The sequence below is a fragment of the Lissotriton vulgaris genome, chromosome 4_1 (genome assembly GCF_964263255.1).
Source record: "Lissotriton vulgaris chromosome 4_1, aLisVul1.2, whole genome shotgun sequence".
NCBI lineage: Eukaryota > Metazoa > Chordata > Amphibia > Caudata > Salamandridae > Lissotriton > Lissotriton vulgaris.
In genome coordinates, this window is record NC_141691.1 from 1,720,624,989 (window position 1) to 1,720,640,778 (window position 15,790).

The 15,790-nt window shown below is 48.5% G+C and overlaps 1 protein-coding gene across 3 annotated transcripts in view; it reads right to left on the bottom strand.

The window, feature by feature from the left end:
- RAD54B (RAD54 homolog B) overlaps positions 1-15,790 on the bottom strand; it is a 694,602-nt gene that overhangs the window by 16,528 nt on the left and 662,284 nt on the right. For 2 of the 3 annotated variants that reach the window (XM_086966002.1, XM_086966001.1), the window contains exon 14: positions 8,403-8,603. The exons of the other annotated variant lie outside the window; for it this stretch is intronic. In XM_086966002.1, the coding sequence (XP_086822128.1) occupies positions 8,403-8,603 (201 nt within the window). The remainder of the gene's footprint in view (positions 1-8,402; positions 8,604-15,790) is intronic. 3 annotated transcript variants of the gene reach the window in all.

The following is a 15,790-nucleotide window of genomic DNA, read 5'->3' on the forward strand; positions in this document are numbered from 1 at the left end:
TTGGCTTTATCCATGGTGGCATGGGCGCAGGTGGAGAGCACGACGCTGCATTGGGAAGAGGTTAAGGGTCCCTGGAAATATCTAATTTCTGATATCTGGTATGCCCTTCTGGAAAAGCGCTGTGGGGATGCATCAGATACAGACCATTTCCCTTGCAGATTCCTGTGGAACCCCCCCAAAACCACCACTTCTCATGCGCTATCATACATGGTCTGGATAGTAGCTACTGTTTTGCCACTATATGTGGATAGCCTACGGGGTCCTGGTAGCAAATTCCGTGATGCTGCAATCTTTATGACATTTTCTCTGACACCTTGAGTGAGTGCAGGGTTTATTTCTTTCTTTTTGGTTCTGTTCCCTGCAGTTGTAAGCCAGTCGTAAAATATGGCACATCTAATTTGTGATGGACTATCACTGCCATCAAGAACAACGTGGACGGACCCGCTGATGAATCCTCATACCCGGACGACTCAGTACCATGACAAATTGGTCTTCATTATCCCCTAAACACTGGTCGACATGTTTCAGTCTCGTCAGTATTAATAAGGCTTTCTTCAGGACCATACAATGTGAAAGGTGATGTGGCAAAAAAAATGAAGCCACGTGAATTTTTTCAGCAGCACACGCTTCTGGTTAAAATACCAGCTATGTGAATTAAGTAGCTGTAATGGATCCTGGAAGGGGCGGACTCCTGTAGTCACACATTCATCAAGGCTGTCCACCCGCCTTCATCACCTACTCCGGTCTTCCCTGGATCCAAAGACCAATATTTCATCTTCACTATATTCCCGCTCTGTTTTTAACTATGTCCTAGGACCTCCGGAATAAAACACGATCAGTGGGGATCCCAGTGAAATTTTTAACATTACCACTTTGAGCACATATCACACCAAAAAACCAAACCTGCTCCGCTGTAACTCATGCGTCGAAGCACAGATGGGTTGCATTCTGCAGCCCAGCTGGGAACCCAATGATGAAGCATGCCACCAACTAGGTTGGTGGGTGAGCGTTCTTCTTATAAACCTAATTAGGTGTCTTGCATTCCAGTGTATATTACTATGTGGTCCTGGTTTGAGGATTCATCAGCTGGTCTGTCCACGTTGTTCTTGATTACTGTTTAATAAGGGAAAAGGACATACCGCTTTGCCCTTCCCAGCTCTCTCTTTGTTACCCTTGGACTATCACTGCCATGCCGAACTCAGCGCCCTCCTGAAGAAACCCACAGCTGACCCCAACGAACTCAAAAATTACCGCCCTATCTCACTCCTTCCATTCCTGGCCAAAGTCATCGAGAAAGCGGTCAACAACCAGCTCGCCGCATTCCTCGAAACCAACAAATCCCTCAACTCCTCACAATCCGGCTTCCGAGCCAAGCACAGCACTGAAACCGCCCTCATCGCAGCAACAGACGACATTCGAACTCTACTGGACAATGGAGACACAGTCACCCTCATCCTCCTCGACCTCTCCGCAGCCTTCGACACGGTCTGTCATAGCACCCTTTTACAACGCCTCAGAAACATCCGAATCCAAGGAAAAGCACTGGAATGGATCACCCCGTTCCTCACCGGAAGAACCCAGAGAGTCCGCCTTCCACCATTAAAGTCAGAGGCCACTGAAGTCATCTGCGGCGTACCACAAGGATCTTCACTCAGCCCCACCCTCTTCAACGTATACATGAGCCCCCTCGCGGTCATCGCACGCCAACACAACCTCAACATCATCTCCTACGCCGACGACACCCAGCTGATCCTATCACTCACCAGAGACCTGCATGAAGGAATGAAAGAAGTAGCCGAATGGATGAAGCACAGCCGTCTGAAACTGAACTCAGACAAAACAGAAGTCCTCATCCTAGGCACCTCCCCCTCCGCCTGGGATGACTCTTGGTGGCCAGAGGCCCTTGGAAAAGCACCCATCCCGACGGACCACGCACGGAACCTGGGCGTCATCCTGGATTCCTCACTCTCGATGAACAGACAAGTCAACGCCGTTTCTTCATCTTGCTTCAACATTCTTCGCATGCTCAAAAAAACATTTCGCTGGATCCCCACCGAAACTAGGAAAACAGTCACCCACGCTCTGGTCACGAGCCGACTGGACTACGGAAACACCCTCTACGCCGGTACCACCGCAAAACTCCAGAAAAAACTCCAACGCATCCAGAACGCTTCAACCAGGCTCATGTTAGACATCCCGCGTAAAGAACACATCTCTGGTCACCTGAAAAACCTCCACTAGCTCCCCGTCAATAAGAGGATTACTTTCCGGCTCCTTACCCACGCACACAAAGCACTCTACGAAATCGGACCCGAATGCCTCAACACACGACTGTCCTTCTACACCCCCTCCCGCCAGCTACGATCCTCCAACCAGGCCCTTGCCACTGTACCTCGCATCAACAAAACCACCATGGGAGGTAGATCCTTCTCCTACCTGGCAGCTAAAACCTGGAACTCACTTCCCACTCACCTCCGCCTTACTCAGAACCACCTAGCATTCAGAAAGCATCTTAAAACGTGGATATTTGACAAGTAATTCCCCACCCTTCCTCAAGCGCCTTGAGACCCTCTGGGTATGTAGCGCGCTATATAAATCTATTGACTTGACTTACATATAAATTTGAACCTTGTCGTATGCACCACTATTGTTAGAGTACTCCTGACTATTACAGTCCTACAAATGCCCGATTTTCATGACTCATGTTATCGCAGATTATTGTGACATGTCATGATGCTGTACTGGTTAATGATGCTTGCTTGAAGTCCATTCTAAGTTTTGTACAAGAAAAATAGAGATGCCAATACAAAATATATATTTTTTTAAATGAATGCCATCTAGTCTGCTGAGTCTTGCTGTAAAGTTTAAATCCGATCCAGACTTTCTACATTTCGGTGCTCTTTCTGAGGTTCTTTCTTCCTTTTATGCAATGTCTATTCTGCTCGCGTTTCACTGGGGTCTCCAACACCCTTCCCCAGCTTCTCTCTTCCTTGGGTTTTGGAGGCACATTTTATGGATACTCATTGAAATAAAAGATTTAAAGTTATAAAGCAGATTCCATATTATACCGCTAAAAATGCATGATTTTCAGAAGTTCGCCCCAGAGGCAGAAGACAATTCTTGTTCGGCATCTGGAGTTCTGATCCGACAGTGAACACCAGTCCCTCACAAAACACACTCTTTTTAAGCATGATACGAATATTGTGAACTAGAGGTGTTCAAACAGAGTGCAAACGTCACTGGCTGGAAAATGGGACCCGTGGCTTCCTTCTTACATTTTGGCAGGGTAAAACTAAGCTGAGTGCCACGGTCAAGCTCAGACGTGATTTCCAGTGTTGGAGACAGGAATTAAAGGACAAACTCGGATAGGTTTGTTAGTTCTGTGAATGACGACTGGCTCGAGTAGAAGTAAAATGGTGGCATTGGACATGCCAGAAGAAATCCTGACACCACTCCAGCAATGCATGATGGGAATTTTTACCTCGGATCTGCTTTAATAATTCTCTATTTAATCTATTTGTCCCCACTCAGGTATTGGCCTATTTCTTAGATTTTAGTGTAAGCAAGCTTGCAGTAAGTAGGAATAATGATAATAGCAAGGTGGTTTAAATTTATAAAAGTATAAAAGATGAGAGGCGTACGCACCAAGGTGGGAGTGGACACGCTAAAAGCAACAAGCATTGGCAATGCAATAGGTCTCACATTTGCTAGAGTTTGAGCTACTGGCATTGTAAATAACATTCCTTTTAATTTATAAATTTTGAAACCCTGCAAGCTGTGCGTAAACACGCAGTTTGTACTTCTAGTTGTTGCTTCTAAGAAGCAAGGCTGGCAGTAAAAGCGGCACAGTTATTACCAGCTTCGCTTCTTGTAAGCATTGACCATAAGTAGAAAGTGCGTGTTTGAAAACCTACAAGCGGTGCGCAACAAACATAAAAGGCATTGTAATTTACAATGTGAATAGCTCAAAACCTCGCAAATGCCAGACCTAGTGCATTACAAATACTGAGCAAACCAGGCACACCCCAAATACAACACGTGTTGCCTGATGTGTACAATTTCAACCAAACATGTTTTTAAGCACGGCGTGGGGAACCAGGCCAGTCACACCCTGAACACATTTGCGGGGAGTATTTGGCAAGTGTGAAAAATAGCAGCTGCTTTAAGAAAACTCAGAGGGTGGCAGCCACTGTCGGCAGCCACTGTCGGCAGCCTAAGGTGCTCTGGAGGATTCCCAGGCCGGGGCATGCGGAACCCCTGTATTGTGATTGCATTCATAATGCGCCTATTACCCCTGACGAGGCGTTGAACTATTGCATTGCTGCTGAGGGAGCCCTTCAATGCGAACATCTCAGAGAATAAAGAGATGGTGGATGTCCGCAAGAAGGGAAATGTCTGCCGTGGCGGCTCAATGGCTGGTCCGTAACCTATGCACTAATCCCGGCGTCGCCACATCATCTGGCAATTGTGTGATCCTTGTGTACACGTTTGTGTACTCCTATTTACAAGTTACAGATACTGTACAATGGAGACCTGTACTGGAAGCAGTTGGGTGACGTCATCGGCACCAAGACCAGGACTTTGCCCTTTCTCCGTATTATGTGATGAAATATAGGGCACTGCCACCTTTCACAGTCATAACACGCTCTGCCAAACTGGTTATACAGTAAACCATGAGTGCAGCAGGAAAGCTAGCCAATGTGTTTGAAATGAGCAGAGCATAGAAAGGGTGGGATATTTCGTATTAAACTAACAATTTTACATATTTACAGGCGGTGGTTTTTGGAAATATATCTCAACTTAATAACAGTGTCTTACTAATCACAGTCGTTGAAGTAAAACAAAACGGCAATAAAATTGGAAGCAAGTGAAAATATATTCATGTGTTGGCTTGAAGAATTTATGTAGCACCTTTTACCCCAGATAAGATGCAAAGCACTCTGTAGACTAATACAGTACGTGCTGCAGAGATCAAATAAACACACGGTTGCTATGATGTTCCAGCCAGTACAAGAATAAGCAAAATGACAGCGGGCATATATTTTTACCGTTTATCTGTATACTTCACAAATATAAATGGAAAGCTGGCACGTTTAAATCTGTCCTATCCATGACTAATACTAATTAACACAGAAATTGCATGTTACCAATGACTAAATACGATTTTGTCTCGTTAGTATGTCATGATGCCCAGGATCCAGGCCTTTGTAGACTCTTGAAAAAACAATTTTGACCGGTATTTTTTTTCTCTTGGAAAGGTGTGAACTCTAAGCAGAAAGAATGCACGACTCACCCGAGTGCTGCCATTCCGAGTCGCAGTTAAAGCCGTCTCATAACACACGGCGAGCCACAGGCAGCTATCCTCGAGAATCTCAAGTGGCAGATTTCAGTCATTCGAGGACCCCTGAATGTTGTGTTCCGGTGGGCGCGCCTTAAGCAGCAGTGATCCTTTCCTCGGGTCACCCCAGGCGGGATAGCAAACAGGGCCCGGGTGCCAGTGACGTACATCAACGACCCTGTGATGTATGGCTTGTTTTTGTTAGCACACAGAGTGCATTGCCAATTCTGTTACGTTGACCTGGCTGAGCCTCACACTCTCTTTTGATCTGCTGCGGCGGAATGAGACAGTTAATTTGCCCGCCACTCTCGGCTAGAACGATTCTGCCCCGCGCCATGCTGGAAGTGGAACTCACTGATTGAATGAAACCAACGGAGGTCGCATCCTGGTATTGGGCACAGCGACTACCTCGACCTGTGACCTTAGGCCCAGGCTGTAGTCTGAGTGACTCAGTAGCGCCGGCGCCACGGGCGGGAATTTCTGTGCAGCTGCCAGCTAATAACTTAGATACATTTGTAGCAACAGTGAAAATACAAGAAACTATTACTGAAGAGCCTGTGCTGGTAGCAGCACTCGCCTGGGCTGCAAGTCTCGGGAAACAGCAGAGCCGGTGCAGGTCACAGGCGCATGCTAGCAGCCTGGAAATGCCAATACTTTAGCGCTTGTAGGGAAGCCGAGACGAGGGGCGAGAATGAAAGTGGGGACTTGGTTCCCTATGCAGGCGTGAGGTTCAGCAGAGGAGAGGACAAGGGAAGGTTAACACTAGAGGGTGCACTGTGATCCGAGGGAGTGGTTGAGACCGGGAAGTGAAAATGCACGCGATCTTGCAGTGACTGAGGGGGGTTGCTCTGTGGTGAGGGAGTTAAATCACGGGCGTGCTGAAATTGAACATGCACGTGATCTTGCGGTGAGGGAGGGGGGTGGAGTTGAAGCGCGGCCAGAAGCAAAAAATTAACAAGTATTGGCGGCCGCGAAATGAAATAAAAAAAAAACACGAGTGGTGACTCACGTGGTGTGCACACACGTCACAGCAAGTGCTACCATGCCGGCGATCAGTGTGCTATAATGCGCATGTGCGCGCGTGCTCTTGTGCGCGTTCTAGCAAGCTGATAGCCCGCAAAGTAGCATTTTTCAGAGCCCCAAAATGTCTCGGCCGAGACCAGCGCATGCGCTGGATCAGGCCGAGACCTAAAAAGGAATATAGTACGGGACTGGAAGTCTCCTGCGGTCTCTGAATGGCAGAGCAGCGTGGATTGATGTATTATGTATAGGGCGCACTGCCCTGGGTTGCACCACAGTACACCTTTAATAATGTCGTCTGGGAGTGGATTTCGTCAGTGTGCTCCATGCCAATTAATGTGTTGCCCCCCTATTAATGAGAGGCAGACCAGCTGTTTGAAACACCTGGTCCAGCTTTCACTCTGCAGCCGGCTTCAAGGCCTGGGACATAAATCTCCCTGCTGAAGGGTCCAAATTACCCACTTACCCCATTTTCAAGGGTCGCCCTCGGAGGGTCGCACTCACTGTGCTTCTTTGTAGCACACAGTCAATGGGGCCCCTGAGAGCATCTTTGCCTCTGCGTCGACATCTATAATACAGCACGGGTGCAAAGGCAAACTGTTGCCTCAATACCATAGGCCTACGTCACAATTCAAATGAGGTAATGTCCCCTGAAATCACATCAGCTCATATGTATCGCCAGCCTGATCAGTATTACATACCGGGCTATGCAAGCATCTGCAGACCATTCTAGAACACCAGAGTGCCACAGGGGCACAGAAATAGAAAACACTTGATTGTTATGCCCATGCGGCACTTTATGTAACACAGCCTCTGGTGTCACTGGCTAACACATTATTTGTGAGAGAGAAGTGCTGTTTATGATAGTTTAAGAGCTCACTGAAGGTATTTAAGGTAGGTCAAATTGAATAATTAGCAACATCCCCTTTGGGTTAATATAAGGCATTGTGCCTTCAGATTTTGACCAGTGAGAGCCCGTATACCTGTACCACACTCCCCCCCTGTATGGCTTCACTAATAATAGAAGTGACTTCCACGTGAGATTTTGAGATTATTTATTTATTCTTTTTTTAGCAAGTTATATCTTGAGTCAATTTATAGTCAAGTAACAGAGTTATATCCTTTTTGTTTATGCGGGGGGCAGTTATTTAATGAGTTAATTTATAATGTTAAAGTAATTGTGGGACGTCTGCTACAGGTCATGACAGTAAACAATCTGGGCTTGGGGAGCAGATGTCATCAGGCGCTTTTTGCCCCCCTCTCACACTTGGGTTTTTAGGGCAGGTGGTGCGATCCTGCCATAACAGTGGGTGAGACTGGTTAGTGGATTGCAGGGGGTGGAGTCGGTGGGGTTAATAGGGCATTGTAGTTCTTTTGAGGCTAAGTAGGCAACGCCACATCAGCAACCTGCAGGTGGGAGAGTTTAGTTTGCTCTTACCCATCCAACTTAATTGGAAAATATTTAGAATATGGGTTTAGTTTCTCAAGTAATTGATGGTAGGAGGCTGATAGCACAGGTGGGGGGGGGGGGTATTGGTTTTATAAAACAGGTTGTTGCTGATGTGTAAGTGCTGCTATCGCGTGGCAGGATTTTAAGGATAGGTTTAGGATACACTGATGTTTTGTAACACTACTGGCAGGGCAGATCAGCTCAAGGTAGGGTCGGCAGGTGTGCTTTGGATGTCGTGATGGCATAAATGCAGAAGTTGATTGAAAGGGGTGGTGGCCAAGGGGGTTATGGTATTCAGGGATGCCAGAGTAAGTTCTTGGGACGGTTGCCTTTAGGTAATTAATAAAAGTGGTTATTAAAGGTGGGGATAATGGTTAAGTACATGCATAGAGAGGTTATACTTAGTCTGTAAGGCATGTCGCCAGAGGTTTGCAAAGTGGGATATGCCCCTGTCCCATTAATGAGGCACTTCACACTAACAGTCTGTTGTGGTTTCTGATCTATGCTGTTTCGCCCGACAGGAGGGGGTGAGGGGACTGGGCTGCATCCAGCTCCCCTCATCCTCGCCCAAAAGTCAGTGGAAATAAAACTTACCAGATTGCTCTTTCCTTCCTTCACAGTCACAGTCCAGCAGGTCGTGTGTCACACAGTCTGAATCTTCATGTAGTGTAAAAAGGTTTCGAAGCTCCTCGACAGAAAACCGGATGTGCTCTGAGGTCTTTGTCATGTCAACCACTGCACCGGAGAGACCCTGCTTACTGATCTGTCGCTGATAGATCTTTTCTTCGATGGACCCTGCATTGAAACCAGACAAGGACACTAGTGAATACAATGATTCCATGATCCATCACCACTCACGAGCACTGAAGTAGAGGAGCACAGAATGACATGCAAGTCCGAGCAGGCAGAGATAAATGTGTTGTATTGTAATAGAATGTATATAGCGCTTACTACCCCGATAAGGCATTAAAGAGCTTTACGCCAGGCAGCACGCTGCTCCAGAACAAAAGGCTAGTATTTATTCAGTGGCTTTCGGTTAATGGAATCAGTCGTCTGCTCTCAAGGAGACGATTGCATGCATTTCCTCCACTGCCTTTGTGATGGATTAAATTAGTAGGCGCTAGGTGTAATCCTTAGTGGGAGGGAGGTGTGGACGTCATACAGGTGGTTTGCTGGATTAGCAGATGAGTTAGAGGACAGTATGTATTGCCCGGTTGCAGGGTGGAGCTTCGAGATGAGGTGTGAAAACAGATGCAGAAATACATTAATGGCATAGCGCACACTAACAATACAGCATACTCCAACGAGTCGGAGAGAAGGCAAGCAAAGGATGGAAAGTAAAGAGAGGGCCATTCAAAGAAAACAAGGAGCGCTAACCCTTTGAAGTGTATAAGGCAAAGGGTTTTAGGAACATGGAGTAGAGACTGAGATAGCAGGCACTAGGAGGATGAACAACTGTAGAAAGAAACGTTATCTGCAGGTAAGATTATGCCAGATTAGGTAATAAGCTAGGTCCTACAATCAGACAGGCAGCCTGTTCACTACTAGGCTACTGCTAGTAATCCTACTACAGTAGGACAGCTGACCATCTCAATGGTTGGAAAGGTAAGTAATGGCTGGATGCATGTATAGGGAAATAGAGCTCTGTGGGCTGAGCTTGAATGAACCAGCCACCTCATGATACAAAGCCATGTGAGAGAATAGACAGAGCGGAAGATGCAAGCATCAAAACGAAGTTTCTGCTAATGCTGGAATGGATGGCTTCTGATGTTTACCCTTAAAGTTTGCCTCAAAGTAATAGTGAAACCCCTGCATCATATTCAGTACTGAGTCCAACCCCATATCCCCAGAAAGGGCATCGTAACAGGCAATGGAACACTTCCACAGGGGCCCTCAGAATTCACTCGAAATAAGGTTACAATTCTCCTTAATGTTTGAATCTCAGATCAGATTGAAAAAGTGCTCCAATTTGGGCAATATAAGATGAATGTGGGTTTTGCCATTTTTACTTGTATTCTCAAAAATGATTAACTTGTCAAAGGATTATGGTGAGGTGCACAATCACCCCAAATTGTAGACAAAATCCAACCAGAGAATCCGAAAAACACAGGCTTGCTGCTGATCGGTGCAGCGGACAGGATAAAGGGCACTAAAATCTTCTCATCTCACATAGGCCTTCTCTTCCCAAGGTCATGCCACTCCTCAAGTCGATGGGTGGCTAAAAAAAAAAAATATCGTTTTTAACACGGCTCAGTGTCCATACTTTTGTAACGGAGAATATTTTCTCAAAGTCTTTTCGTTCACATTCACCTTTTTTTTTTTTAAATATATTTTTATTGCAGAGTTATAAACCACAGGATACAATTGTTCAGCCAGTACACTTGTGGGGTCCCCCCGTCCAATAAGAATTCCCAGTCATACACAGCCATTCAGCCCGCATCCCGGAGGCCGGGCGGCATATTATATCGCTCAAGAGGAACACATCACAGTGCACGTCCCATAGGGACCCTGGTTGAAAGATCGTTTTACGTATCTGCTTTTACCCCCCCACCCACAATAACATTCCCGTCAGCCATTCCCGTGATAGTCAGTGACGTCGCCCTTGTCGGGACCTGCCCTAGGCGCTATGGCCGTCATACCTGGCCGCTCTACCCAGCCATTCTACCCTCCACATAATATCCACCCAGTAGATCCAAGGCCCTAGCAAGCGACCAACTAATGGCTTCCGGCCCTCCCCAAACACCCTAGAACCGACCCCCCCAAAGCCCTCCCTCCCCTGGCAACTGCTAAGGTGCGTGCCTCGTTCTGTCGAATTGGATGGGTCCACTACAGTGCGCGGTACCATATTTCTGTGTTCGCCCCGCGGTGTCCAGCGGCTTAGTTCTCGCCATCCACATCCTCTATCAAAGAATCACGCAAAGCCTGTACCACTAACTCCCATGCACGCGCCGCATCCAATGCCTTCTCATTCCCCAACTTCACAGCTTGCTTCATCCGGAGCACACTCTCGCAGTCAGACCACCGCAACAGCTCATTCTTCCATCTACGCAGTGAGGGTCCCCCCCTGGACTTCCAATGCCATGATATTTCCCTCTGTGCCAATATCAGGCCCAGATCTATGAATTTGCTTGTCACCCTGGTGTGCTTAGTATGCGGGAACCAGAGCAATAGGCACGCCGCCATGTCGAATTCCACCTCCCTGTCAGTCACTTCATTCAGGAGCTCCCCTACCTCCACCCAATAGGTCCCCAGTTGTGGGCACCCCCAAAACAAGTGGTCCATGTCCGCTCCCGGGGACGAACATCGCGGGCAACAGGCATCCGGCACCCGAAAGTACCGCTGTAATTTCTCAGGAGTTAAATAGGCCCTATGGAGCACATAGAAATGCACCTGCTGAAAACGCGCGTTTCTAGTGCCCTTCCACGTGCGTCGCAGAATGTGGCCCCATGCCGTATCCGGTATGGGCCGGCCGACGCTCACCTCCCATTTAGCCTTGAGCCCTTGGAGTGGTTCCAGCCCCTCGTTCAGCATCCTATTATGGAGGCACGTCACAGCTTTGAACGTACCAGCCGCCATCACCACATATTGGCACGCCATAGTCGTCGTGGGTTCCAGGAGCCCCTCTTTCCAATGCTTTTGTATGGCAGCCACTACTGCCGCGTGTAGGAGGAAGCCCCCAGTAGGTAGCCCGAACTGGTCCCGGAGCACTTCGAACGGCGCCAAAGCCCCATCTATGTACAAGTCGCCCACCACCTGCAGGCCCGCCTCCTCCCAATCCAGCAACGGGGACCAATCTCCTCCGTGCGGCAATGCCGTCAACATTCCGACCGGGATCTCCGGGGCATAAGGCCGCGATGCCCTCGCCCTCCGAAGGCTCCTTTGCCAGCACAGCCGGAGCGTCCGCTCTTCCAAGACAAGCTGCCCCGCAGCGCCCGGACACAGCGGCCAATGTTGCCCTCCAATAGGTCCGCAGCCGCGTGGTAAATGCGGACACCCAAATAGGTGATGCAAGAGGGTTCCCATACCACACCCAAATCGCTGCTAGGGGCTGGCGATCCCGCTCGCAGCGGGAACACACAAGTCTTCGCCCAATTGACCTTAAGGCCCGACAGCCGGCCGAACTCAGACAACAGATCCATCGCTCCAACCAATGCCCCCGAGGTGTCAGCTAGGTACAGGAGCAAGTCATCCGCGTATAGCGATATATAATGCCACTGCCCGCCGCTAACTATCCCCGCGTATCGGTCACCTGACCTCGCATGGACCGCCAAGGGTTCCATCGCCAGGGCAAACAATAGGGGGGAGAGAGAACACCCCTGTCGTGTTCCCCTGCCCACCGGGTACGCCGCAGACACCAGGCCGCCCAATCGTACTCTCGCCGTCGCCGAGGTATATAAGACCCTCGTCCACCTCCGAAACCCCTCGCCCATGCCAAACCTCTCTAGCACTCCCTCCAAGAAAGGCCATTCCAAGCTATCGAAGGCCTTCTCGATGTCCACAGACAGAACCGCCGGTGCTCCCTCCCTGTCCAAGATGGCGTCCATTATTCCCACCAGGCGGCGGATATTCAGCGCCGTGCTCCTCGTGGGTATAAACCCGGCCTGGTCCCTGTGTACCAGGCCCGTCATATGCGGGGCCAGCCTGGTGGCCAGGATTCGGCTCAGGATCTTATAATCCACCGTCAACATGGACAGCGGGCGATAAGACCTCACATCCGCGGCATCCCGGCCAGGCTTGAGGAGCGGTACAATCAAGGCCTCCCGCATGGACCCAGGCAATACCCCCGTCTCGAAGGCTTCCGTGTACACCACCAGCAGCCTGGGCGCCAGGCTGTCCATATATTGTTGATAGAATTCAATTGGCAGTCCGTCCACCCCAGGCGTCTTGTTGCGGGCCATATGTTTGATGGCCACCCGTATTTCTGTGAGCGTGATCGGGCTACCCAGCTCCCTCGCGTCGTCCTCGTCCAGGACCGGAAGCTGCCTCTCCCCCAGGTAGTCCGCGATGTCCTGAACCCCTACTCCCAGCTGACTCCGGTATAGTTCCTCGTAATACCCCCTAAATCGTTCCAATACCGCTGCCTGGGAGTACACCATCTCACCCTGCGCGTTATTAATGCTGAGAATCGGGCAGCCCCTTAGTTCCGGGTTAGCTAGTCTGGCCAAGAGGGTACCCACCTTGTCCCTTTCTGCGTGTGCCCTGATGATGTACTGCCTATAGTCATAGCACCTCAAACGTTCCGTCTCAGTGGCAACCACTTCCTTCGCCTCCAACAACTGGGCCTGTAAACCTGGCCTAGCCGGCCTGCGGCGCTCCAAGTCCCTCAAAGTTTCTTCCGCTTTCATTAGGTCATTCAGCACAGTCGTACGAGCATTTGAGAACCTACCCAAACACACCCCTCTCACAACCACTTTCATTGCGTCCCACTCAGTAGACCTACTCGCAGCCGTGCCCTCATTCACTCCGAAATAACTATCAATGCCTTGCCGAACCGCATCGCTGAACACAGAATCCTCTAGCGTCTCCGGCCGAAGCCGCCATGTTGGTATCACTGAGCGTTCCCTCTGCCACTGAATGTGCACCAATAGGGGGTTATGATCGGATATAGTCCTAGCCAGGTACCCCGAATGGGTAATCAACGGGGCTAGGGATCCCCCGCAAAGCACCGAATCGATCCTGACATGTAGATCATGGAGAGCGGAATAAAAGGAATAATCCCTGGCTCCCCCGTGCCGCTCCCTCATGACATCCAGCAACCCCCATCGTTCCTGCCAGTCCTTCCTGTGCGCGGCCAGCCTGCGCACCGGAGAGTCTACTAGGGGGGGATGGGACCTATCCAGAGTAACATCCGTAATCGAGTTGAAGTCCCCCTCTAACACTATCGGACCCGCCAGGAAAGAGGCCAAGGACCCCGAGAGACCATCAAAGTATCGGCCTTGGTCAGTGTTCGGTGCATAGACACAGCAGAAAACCACATCCCGTCCATATAACCTCCCCTCCACCGCCACAAACCTGCCATCCGGATCTACTACTTGGTTCAGCACTTGAAAGGGTATCCCCGCCCTCACCCAGATCAACACCCCCCTGGCATACGCTGAGTAAGTGGTGCCAAACACCTGGCCCGCCATCTTTTCTGCAAGGCAGCGCACTCTTTTTTGGTGAGATGAGTCTCCTGGAGCATAGCAATCTGAACCCCCCTGCGTACCAGATATGCATGGACTTTGTGACGTTTCACCATGGTCCGCAGCCCCCGGACATTCCACGTTAGGCATTTCAAGTTAGGTAATGTCCCCATTCCAACTTCGTACAGTCCGAATCAAACAACAAAGGTCCATGGCCCCCCCATTGCAGTTGCCCCCCCCGAACATTCCCAAAACTGAAACACTTCCCCAACCCCACTCCCCAGGACAGAGCACACGAACCCAATGGCCGCCCCCATCCAAACCTCGAACCAACTTCGCACACTCTTACCATGCTTAGTTACTATACAACTGCTCAAATAGGGAAGGTGTTTCATTTAGGAATCTGGTCTGTCATTAGTTAGATAATTTTATTGTATTTTCTGATGAATGTTTTGAAAAAGTTATGTTATAGACACAAGAAATGTTGTTTTGATATGGTGCCTTAGATGATAACTATTTTTTAACTTATGAAATTGATTATGTTTTCATTTTTTATTTTCAAATTATACTTTGCAGACAGAAATTGTGGCTCCTGAAGAAGGCGTCCTTGTAACGCCGAAACGCGCGTCGGAAAACATTGATTGCCACTTTATGGTCCTTTTTAATACATTATAAATTTTTGTAAATACTGTATAATTTGTGTGTTTATGTTATTTGTTGGATTTTATGTAATATTATCATTGATGTATGTTTGTTTTTAATATGAATATTGATTAAATGAAAAAGTGTCTTTCTTACATTTAAGTATTTTTGTGGTTCCTCTTTGCATGTTTCCTTCCCTTCTGCTTGTTATTATGCTATGATACACACACAGTTCATTTCCCTGTCTTAAGGAATCATCAATTCCGAACAGGGGGTCCTTGTTGTTTACATTACATCAGCTGTCTTCAGCCAGGATAGCTTGACTCCGGTGGTGTGGAGAGCATGGGACTCGCGTCGGAGGATACCCATCCCACTCGGGGTGACAATTGCAAAAATAACAGTTGATGGACAGAATGCAGAACAATGTCATACATTCACCCCAGTACAGAGATCTGGGCCTAAATCCATTGTTTTTTTGCACTCCACACCACCCCAGTTCAGACATGGCCATATGCAAATCAGCCTTGACCCTGTGCCTCATGGGAACAGTTCAGCCCGAACTGCCAAGCCATGTCTTTCCTGGACCGAAATCAAGCATCCTAGGAACAAGAGTACGTGGTACTCGAAACGCGTCACTTGAAGGGTCTCAAATAAAAAATCATCCTGCCTGCAAAACGTGGGGTCTGCCCTCTTCTTTCGCCGCGCTGCGCTGTCAGCGTGGAGGTTCGAGGATTGTGCTTCATATATATATATATATATATATATATATATATATATATATATATATATATAACCTACTGGCTGTCGCCAGTAGGTATATATAGTTAGGATTTTTTCCCTATGGGACTTTTGAAAATTCTATGTCTAATAACTTTGGCGTTTGTGGACGGAATTGGCTGAAATTTTCAGGAAAATGGCACAATTTGTTTCTGAGCAGCCCTTGAAAATTTGGGGGGGTTTCGTCAAGGGGGGGCCGAGAAAAAAGGGGGGTCCCAAAACGCGTTTTTCCCATGTTAATTTCCATAGGGCGGTTGGCCTCACTTTTAGCTCGAACGGCTGAATGGATTTGCACGAAACTTGGCAAAATTGTAGGGACTGTTAGCCCGATGTGCCTTTGCTAGGTCTCAATATATGTGCTCCAGTGGATTTTGAGAAATTAACGTTCAAAACAAGATATATATCTGTAACAGCGCTCCGGGCTGCGCTCCGGTCCGCTTA